Raw genomic sequence first — 9,644 nt, forward strand, 5'->3', positions numbered from 1 at the left:
GGGGGAAGTGTACAAATGTTGTTCTGGTTTGCATACAGGGTCTTGATTCCTTGGCTTAGAGAGCCAGTTTGGTGTAGTGGTTAAGTGTGCGGACTCTAATCTGGGAGAACCGGGTTTGATTCCCCACTCCTCCACTTGCACCTGCTGATGTGACCCTTGGGTCAGTCACAAGCTCTGGCACAGCAGTTTGTGTCAGAGTTCTCTCAGCCCCACCTATCTCAAAGGGTGTCTGTTGTGGGGAGGGGAAGGGAAAGGAGTTTGTAAGCCGCTCTGAGTGAAGGGTGGGGTATAAATCCAATCTCTTCTTCTTTTTGCTAAATCAGTTAAAGAGCTGATCGTCCACACATGGGTGGTAGTGAGGAGCACATTCTGCCACTTCTATCGAGTTGCCAGCTGGTGTTGTTTTAAGAGGCATTTATTTCCAAATACCAGCATCCCAGAACTAATCACCTCTCAACTCAGAAGTAAAATTTTCAGTCTCACCCTTTTAAAAGTTTAAAATGTAGTTTTCTCAAGATTCAGGTGTGCACTGTGTTTGGCTTTGCTCTCCTTCATAGTGTGAGCAGTGTTCCCTCTAAGCTGAGTTAGTGTGAGCTAGCTCACAATTTTTTAGCCTCCAGCTCACACATGGCTCCAGAGCAAATTAATTTATGCAGTAGCCAAATCGCTTGTTCACAACTTTAATCGCTTGCTAACAACTTCAATGCCAGTAGCTCACAAGACTTCACAGCTTAGAGGGAGCATTCTGTACCTCTGGGGTCTCAGTAATTGTCTGCATAACAAGCTAGAGGTTTTTTTAAATGAAAATATACTGGCGTCTCAAGTCTGGATTTGAGGTTTAGAGGCGTGGGATGGCCTGCCTATGGTCAGGAAGGCTCCCACACTTCCGCCATTTTGCAAACTATTTGGAAGTGCCCTCTTGAACAGTTGTTTTACAAAGGCATGGGTTCAGGAAGATGCTCCTGTAAAAGGGATGGGTTGGTGGATTTTACTGCTGGGTGTAGTGCAATGTTCCCTCTAAGCTGTAGAGTCTTGTGAGCAGAAATTCTACTTTGTGTGCTACTAGCATTAAAGCTATGAGCGAGCAATTTGGCTCCTGCTTAAATTAGTCTGCTCTGGAGCCATCCTTCCTGAGCTAAAACAAAAATCTGTGAGCTGGAGGCTGAAAAACTGTGAGCTAGCTCACACTAACTCAGCTTAGAGGGAACACTGGTGTAGTGTGTGTTATCTGTTGCTGTATGAACACACGAAGCTGCCTTATACAGAAGCAGACCATCAGTCCACCAAAGTCTGTATGGCCTGCTCAGACTGGTGGCAGCTCTCCAGGGTCTCAAGCCTGAGGTCTTTCACATCACCTACTACCTGGTCCTTTTTCAAAACTGGAGATGCCGGGAACTGAACCTGGGACCTCCTAGGTGCCAAGCAGATGCTCTGTCACCGAGCCTGTATGCATTCACCTGCTCTCACCGCATTGCGTTTCTGCTTACGTAATGCCATTTTCTGGGCCCTACCTTTCTTTTGCTGTGCAGTGCATTACTGATTCTTTCAGGTCAGGGGGCGGGGGAGCAGCTTGCTGCCAGTTTTTAAACCTACCCTTATAACAGTCAGCCCAGGAAATCCTTTTCATGGTGGTAGTTTCAGAGGGTGGCCGTGTTGGTTTGCAGAAGAGCTAGATTCGAGTCCAGCCGTACTTTAGAGACCAACCAGATGCCTGACGAAGGGAGCTCTGACCCTCGAAAGCTTAGATCTGGAAAATCTTGTTGGTCTCTAAGTCGCTACTGGACTCAAATCTAGCTCTTTTATGGTAGATAAATCATTTATATGTGGCTCTTTTATGGTAGATAAATCATTTATATAATGTATGCCTAGAGGACTGTTTTTGATCCTGGGCTGTAACTGTCTCAGTTGGAGGGCGTGGATACCAAGATGCGCGTTTTGTCTCTTTAGGCAACAGAGCTACTCGATGCAATCTTGGAAGGCTATCCTAAAAGCAAGAAGCAGTTCTTTGTGAGTACACACCCACTTCACCTGACATGGCCGCAGAGGGTGGGTTGAATGGGCTGTTCTTGGTTAGGTGCTGTACCTTAGACCAGCTATAGGACACCTTTGTCCTGCATCTTAAGGGATGCGTGTTGTCTTTTTTTGTTAAGGAGGAAGTTGGCATTGAGACTGATGAAGATTTCCATGTTACTTTGCCTCCCATCTGAATTAAGGGCTCTTCTGGTACACGAAACAGCATCCACCTATTTAGCATTCAACTTCCATCTCTGTATGGTTTTTTTTTTAAAATCGTTTGCATGCAGTGGAGCAGGGAGGGGGGGAAAGCAGACCCCCCCTACTTAAATGCCCTACTAGTTCCAGTCGTCCTCCCCCGGCATCTGGGGCTGGTTGCCATTCTATCCTTCAAGCTGTTTGTCCCACTGTCCTGGATTGCTGGTAAGCACTGGAGACAATGGTGGTGGTGGGGGAAAATAAATATTTAAATTACTCTGAGAGCTGAGTCGTCATTTCTTTGTGTATGAACTGGGAGCCTGTTAAGGCCCCTAGCAAAGCCCTGTTCCCCCTGGCTTTTCTTTGCATGGTCACGTTGAATGGCGACAAGACTCAGCCCGGAACTGCAGTGGCTTTTTGGCTCCTGGAAAAGACTCTAAAATGACAAAGCTTTAGTTCTGGTGCCTTCTTTCAGGTCAAGTGGTTAAGACGCTGAACTGCAGGCTGTGGAAGGTCAATAGTTCAGCAGTTTGAGACCCGGGTGCCGCATGATGGAGTGAGCTCCCATCTCTAGTTCCAGCTCCTGCCAACCTAGCAGTTCGAAAGCAAGAAATTGCAAGTAGATAAATAGGGACCACTTTGGTGGGAGGGTAACAGCGTTCCGTGCGCCTTGGTGTTTAGTCATGCTGGCCACATGACCACGGAAACGTCTTCGGACAGCGCTGGCTCTTCGGCTTTGAAACGGAGATGAGCACCGCAACCCTAGAGTCCGACTCGACTGGCTTTCGAGCAGGGGAACCTTTACCTTTACATCAGGCATAAACACTCAAGTAATTCAAAACACTTACCAAAGTTTATTAGAACTGCTTGTTATATTATAAAAATAGTTATAACTTTCCACAGCTGAGGTCTGCTTATATCTTTATAATGAAAAAACAAGAGAGCAGCAGTTCCCTTGAGGTTGGCTTGGTCTCCCTTCTCTGTATCCCTGGGGCTTGGGAGGGCTGAGCAGGCTGCTTCCCCTTTCCAGCTGTGACACTGAAGGCCAGCTGTGCTGATAAACGGATCAGACCACTCTGCTTTACAGCAGGGCCATATATATGCAGAGAGGATTTGATAAGAGGCACACAAATCAATTAAGGAAAAATGAACAAAAAACCTTACAGCTTTTTCAAAGAACTGGGCTGTAGGGTCGGTATGCAAGGACATGCAAAATATTACCTAGCTTTACCTAGCACGCCAAGGGGTGCGTGTGTGTGAAGCACAGAGTACACGGAACTCTGCTTTAGAGTTGCTTGCTCCTAGTTATCATCTTTAAAGCCAAGGCTCATATATGACCGTTTAAGATCACAGCCACAGATTGAGTTAAGGGGAAGAATTCAGAGGAAGTTCGTGCCCCACTGCTTCTGTACCCTTGAGAAAGGAGCCAGACGCCTTGTAGAATCCTAGGGCTGGTGGTGTGTTGTAGGTGAACTTCTCGGACATGCAGATCCACGCAACAGAGGCAAGGCTCAGAAGTGAGCTGTTGCAGCTGTTAACTCTCTCAGACATTTGAAGCACACTTGAAAGGGCCACAGTGCGAAGAGTATTTCAGAAGTAAAGGCAGTCAGTAGTCCCAAGAAAAACACAAAAGAGGAAGTAGCATCAGGCTTCTTGTCCTCATACAGCTATCTAACTCTTAGGCTACCAGAGAGAGAGCAAGTGAGGGTTAGTAGAGCTGGCTCTTCAGTTGTTGCAGGACGCTGATGACTATATCCCGCAGGGTCTGGAAAGAGACAATCCACAGCAAGAGCAGTCAAGGAGGAGTGGGAAGACAGGCGGGGATTAAAAACGTAAAGGCTCCTGTCCAGTGACAGTGAGTCAGCCTCTGGAAAGGGAACAAACTCCTTGTTTTCCCCCCTTGTGATACAACAGCAGGAGGGACAGCCAGAACTGTCCCCCAAGTTATGCTGAATAATTCTGTCTCAGACTGATTTGACAATGTCCTGAGAATCTGACGGCAACTTAAAAATAATTTTCTAGACAACATGACAGCAAAGAAATGCTTGCTAAAGTTAAGCAAATCTCCTGAGTAAGCAGAGCTGTACGGCCCGTGTGACCGGGGCCAAAGTTAAGCAAATCTCCTAACTGAGTAAGCAGAGCTGCATCTTCCACATAATTGGAAGATATGTTCTATATTCACATCTCCTTCACACCAATGAAAAACCTACTGTTCTTAAACACCTGAAACTTGCAGCATGTAATTATCTTTAAGTGCCCTGATTCATGAAACCTGTACTAAAATGTTTGATGAAAATCGCATGAGGCGTAAGGAAACTACTACTTTCTCTAATGGACAAATTGGACAGAGGTGGAGGACCTGGGCTACCCTACGCAAGCGTGTTGTGTGGGGACATCAAAAGGGATAAAGAAAATCCAGACATCCTTCATTCTGTATAATCCCCAGCTTCTGAGAACAGAGCCCACTCAAGGCAGGAAGGCCATGCAAGTGGACATCCCAGGCTGCAGCATTACCTGTGGCTTGCAGTGCTCCTCAATCCAGCTGAAGACACAGGCTGAGAGTTCCTGAAAGCTTGTCACTGAGATGGAGGCATTGAAGGACTGGAAGAGGGAGTCCATGATGCCCTGGAAAACGTTGAATTTCACCTGGTCAGAGACCTGGTTCTTCCCTTCGTTAGGGTTGTCCTGATGAGCTTTGACAATCTGTTCGTAGTTCCTGAAATGCACGAAGGTTTGCTGTGAGTTTGAGGGAAGAGCACCAGGCCTCTAACTCTTGGGCTTGGAGAGGGAACCCGTCTCCAGGAACAAGAAGCCTCCCAGAGTCATGTTGCTGCGAAACAGGCATACTCTCTCAAGACAGAAAGGAGTCTGCTGTTCACAGTTCAGGGAAAAGAGTTCCCTCTCCAGTATTCAAGGGGAGGCAAGTATTGAGGCAGGATGTCTCTCTCTGTGTGTACATGTATGTGCGTGTTTCTGTAAGCACACAAGTTCTTACACTTTCATAATTTTCAAGGCCATCACATCTTTCCGGAGTGTGGAGACCTCTTCTTCCTGCTTCTTCTTTTCCTTGTGCAAGAACTGAATATAGTCAATAGCTAAGGAAGCAAGAAGGGCAATAGGTTAGAGAGCCTTAAGAGCCACCTGCCCTCGTGTGGTTCGGGGGGGGGGGGCGCTTAGGCAAACAGCGTTGGCCCTGCCACCTCCGTCCTCAGGAGGCAGGCAGAGACGCTGGCCCTGCCACAACAAGCCTTGACCACCACTCAGAGTCCCCCACTCCAAGAACAGATGAAAAAGAGGAGAGTCACCCGATGACGGGGAAGTCATGGCCACCGTAAGATTACTGGGGGGATGGGGGTGGTGGCAGCGGGGGTGATCAGCAGCCAGAGCAACACATTCTTCCCCTCCAGCCCACCCACGCCCCCTTCACTCACTCTTCTGCAGTACAATCGCCTTGCTTAGCTTCTGAGAGCCTATTGAGAAATCCTGCTGCTGGCACGTGGGCACAATTGATTGCAAGTCGTCGTAGCCTTTCTGGAAGAGAGGCAGAGCGGCATTAAACTCAAGGCCAGGCCGTCCCACAAGGCAAAGAGACTGAACAGCGGCAGTCCTGCCACGCCCACAGAGAGCGTGGGTGTGTGTGGGTTCCCTTTCCATGTTCTTCTGAAGCGGAAGCAGCACATCTAAAGGAATGCAGGGCAGAGCTGGGCCGGGGGCTCATTCAGAATTCCTCACCTTAATGGCATCCCTCCTCTTCTGCTCCGCCTGGGTGTGAGCACGACGGCGACGGTCCTTGTATATTTCCTTGTAGGTCTCCTGCTGGTAGTCGGAGTCTTCATCATCTGCAGCAGGAGAACAGTCCTTGTCAACTAAGGGGGCAAGGCACAGGGGAGGGACCTGAGGGAGATACTTGCAGGGGCTCCAGCCCCTCTCGACCCCTTAAGATTTCAGGGGGCTCAGGTGACTTGAAGGAGAGGACACGGGATTGCTAAAAACCAACTGTCAGAGAGTTAAGAGCACCAGTCAGTTTTGAGAATTCTCTCCAAGGGAAAAAACAAACGGGGACAAACCAGTTTATGAAACCACCACCCCTCCTTCTCACTGTTGTCAACCTCCATGGCCCCGAGGGAAGGAGGAACAGGAAAAGACCAGGGCCTCCGGCCTGCTGGCACCTTGCAAATTAAGGGACAAGCTGACTCAGCCAAATAAACCCGGGAGTGCCGTATCAGCACCGGGTGTGGCGTTAGGCCAGATTTGCCACAGGACAGCCCCCCACTATTGCTTTTATCCCTACCAGGAAGCAATGGCCCACCCAGAGGGAATAAGGGGGGTATTCTGATCTGCTGCACAGCTGGGGTCCCCCCCCACCGTGGCAATCCCAGACAGAGGGGAGCCAGTGATTCTTACCTGTATTTGGTACAGAAGAGGCACTGGTGGAGCCGATGCTGTTAGCACGAGACGCGATGCTCCCTTTCCTCCTGCTTTCCACGAAAAGAGCTGAAAACACCAGAGAACACCTGAACAAGCGTGCTGGTCCAGATCAATGAACTGGTCACCTCTTAGTAACTTTCAGCCAGGGCTTTTTTTGTAGGAAAAAGCCCAGCAGGAACTCATTAGTGTCATAGGCCACGCCCAACAGCAGAAACACATTAGCATATTGGGCCACACCCCTGACAATGGAGCTCATTAGCAAATAGGCCACATCCCCATGCCTTCCCTTGGCTTGCCTGGGTGCCCCGCGGCTGTGGGGAGTCCAGGCAAGCCGGCCCTTGGATAGGCCGGGGAAGGCACAGGGAGGCATTTAAATGTCTCTCTAATCCTTCCAGGACCCCTCTGCCCCTCTTGTCTTGGAGTCACTGGGGGGTCACTCTCCAGGCCTTCCCTCTGTAGCCACGCACACAGAGGTTTTGGCTGTAGTGGGCGTGGCCAACTCTGAAGCCAGACGGAACTCCGTTCCTGTGCGTTCCTGCCCAGAAATAGCCCTGCTTTCAGCCATTCTTTTGTATTGGCAGTCAGGGTGATGAAGCAGAGATAAAAAGAGGGGTTCCCCTCCCCCACGCTTTCAGGGCATCCTTCTATCTGAAGAGAGAACCTAATCCGCTTCACTGATGGAGCCATGCAACAAAATCAGCACAGAGAGCAGGAGTGTGCACAGTCTTGTGTAGGTGGCCATGGCTGAACACCCCACAGTGCCTGGCACACGGTGCCACTACTTTGTTCACCACAGCCACTCCATCCTTTGGGATGATCCCTTTCAACAGCTGGCTTCATGCGACACCCCGGAGGCACTCACAACCTCTGATGTTCCACTCAAATGAGACTTTGTTCCATTGCCAGAGTGGGAGGGGTGGACAGGAAGTATCACTCGGACTTCAGCTGGCCCTTGAAAGTATCTGAATTCTGCCAAAGCTCAACCAAGTCAGGAAGAAAACCCGGCTCCTCCACTTTGTATGCATAGAGAGCTCTGGGGAGAGTCAGGGCCAGTGTTCCCTCTAAGCTGAGTGAGTGTGAGCTAGCTCACAGTTTTTTAGCCTCCGGCTCACACATTTTTGTCTTAGCGCAGGAAGGATGGGGCTCCAGAGCAAACTAATGTATGCAGCAGCCAAATGGCTCGCTCACACCTTTAATGCCAGCAGCTCACCAAGTAGAATTTTTGCTCACAGGACTCCACAGCTTAGAGGGAACATTAGCAGCAGGCTCAAGCACAAGCTGGCTATGGAGTGTGAGAGGCTCCCAACAGGCAGGAAACCAGCATCCGCCAAAGCACCACTAATCAGGGGAGGGGCAGGACCTCGAAATATTTAGCAAGAATGTAAGTAATCAAGTCAGGAGGGGCAGCTAGTGCAGGGGCTACCAGGGAGGTGGGTTCAAATGCGTGCCGTGAAGCCCCCTGGGTGACCCTTGGCCAGTCACAGACTTTAGCTTGTGAGGCTAAAAGGGATGGTGTCTGCCTGCCTGAGTGTCTGGGAGGAAGGGAAGGAGAAACATGTACAGGACAGAGAAAGGGACTACCAGGTACTTACCAGGATCCAGCCCGTTGTCACTAAAGGATGGGTCGACCTGCCACAAGAGAGAAAAATTAGAGTGTCCCCCTTCAGTGCTGATGGCTCCTGAACTATTCCTTCTAAGGCCCCGGTCACACGGGCCGGATATCGTGGGGGGGAGGCGTGGCTAACTGCCCCGGAGGAACCTAACGCGTGGCCGCCCGAGCACACGTCCCGGTCAAGGTCCCGTGGTTCGGGGGAAATTCTGATCAGACAGGTATCCTCCAGCGCGGCACAGAAGCCGCGCCGTGCGATCGCACTAGCAATCCCTCTTTGTGCGCATGCGCTGTTGGGCGCTGTTGCGCAACCTGCAGAGACGAACAGTGGCGGGCACCGGATGCCACGTAAGTCCACCGGGAACGTGATCAGACGCCCGCCCTTGGCCTGCAATTTCAGGAAACTAGTACCTCGTAGGTACTAGTTTTTAACTCCGCACCTTTGGCGGGGAGCCACGGGTTCGCCACGGGAGCACTGCGGTTCGCCATGGAAGCACTGCGCTTCCCAGATGTTGGGGTGAGATCGCACCCGGAAAATCCAAGGGACTCCCGTGCCTGCCTCTCCTGCGGCAACTTTGCCAGGGCCAACGTGGGCTTTGCCAGGGGCTGACAGGCCTGAAAATCTGTCCTGAATGCACAGAGTGACGCTCAGCAAGCCTGCGGCAATACCCCACGGAATAACTCTGTGGTGGAAAGGGAAATCAGAAGCCTGTCGTAGCCTCCGTCACAGGTTCCTGACAAGCGACTGCTGCATTACTGAGAACTGACACCCCCTTTGGAGTCTGCTACTTTCAAAAAATAAAAGGCCCCCCCAGCCCCAAGGTCCAGGTGAGGGTGCCGGGCGTGGGACTCCTGCAAAGGGGCCTCTGCCGCGGCCTTCCTATCATTTCCAACGCAGAGGAAGCGGGCCGATCAGCCTCCCCCTTCGCCGCCACGGCTTGGGGGGGGGGGGTTGCCCTTGACAAGACCGCAGGCTGAGGCAGCGGCTGCCCTTCAGAGCGTTCTGGGCCGGAAGGACAAGCGGCCCGGACCGGCGTCAGCCAGCTTCTGGTGCCAAGCCAGAAGACGTCTACACCAGGCAGTGAGGGCGCGTGCAATTCAATGAATATATGTTGTCTTCCCTTTCCCCTACAAACATTGTTTGTGCTTTGAGCCCACTGGATAAATGGAAAGTATTATTATTATTACTTCTTACAGGGCTATTTTTGGGCAGGAACTCACAGGGGGGCTCCCGAGTTGGCCACGCCCAGCAGGAACTCATTAGCATGATAGGCCACACCCAACAGCAGGAACTCGTTAGGATTGGCTACATTAGGGGTGTGTGGCCTAACATGCAAAGGGGTTTCTGCTACAAAAAAAGCCCTGGTTTTGACAACAAACAAGGTAAACAGAATAA

General features: G+C 50.7%; 2 protein-coding genes across 2 annotated transcripts in view; one reads left to right on the forward strand and one right to left on the reverse strand.

The window, feature by feature from the left end:
- PSMC3IP (PSMC3 interacting protein) overlaps positions 1–2,284 on the forward strand; it is a 6,003-nt gene extending 3,719 nt beyond the window's left edge. The window contains exons 4-5 of the mRNA XM_015426595.1: positions 1,948–2,007; positions 2,151–2,284. Of these exons, the coding sequence (XP_015282081.1) occupies positions 1,948–2,007; positions 2,151–2,207 (117 nt within the window). The 3' untranslated portion in view covers positions 2,208–2,284. The remainder of the gene's footprint in view (positions 1–1,947; positions 2,008–2,150) is intronic.
- Positions 2,285–3,045: 761 nt separating this feature from the next.
- MLX (MLX, MAX dimerization protein) overlaps positions 3,046–9,644 on the reverse strand; it is a 9,090-nt gene continuing 2,491 nt past the window's right edge. Inside the window, exons 2-8 of the mRNA XM_015426596.1 lie at positions 8,232–8,268; positions 6,616–6,705; positions 5,944–6,077; positions 5,643–5,742; positions 5,207–5,306; positions 4,726–4,927; positions 3,046–3,976 (exon numbers count right to left, since the gene is read on the reverse strand). Of these exons, the coding sequence (XP_015282082.1) occupies positions 3,920–3,976; positions 4,726–4,927; positions 5,207–5,306; positions 5,643–5,742; positions 5,944–6,077; positions 6,616–6,705; positions 8,232–8,268 (720 nt within the window). The 3' untranslated portion in view covers positions 3,046–3,919. The remainder of the gene's footprint in view (positions 3,977–4,725; positions 4,928–5,206; positions 5,307–5,642; positions 5,743–5,943; positions 6,078–6,615; positions 6,706–8,231; positions 8,269–9,644) is intronic.

The sequence above is a fragment of the Gekko japonicus genome, unplaced genomic scaffold, assembly GCF_001447785.1.
Source record: "Gekko japonicus isolate JY-2015 unplaced genomic scaffold, Gekko_japonicus_V1.1 scaffold1636, whole genome shotgun sequence".
NCBI classification, from domain to species: Eukaryota; Metazoa; Chordata; class Lepidosauria; order Squamata; family Gekkonidae; genus Gekko; species Gekko japonicus.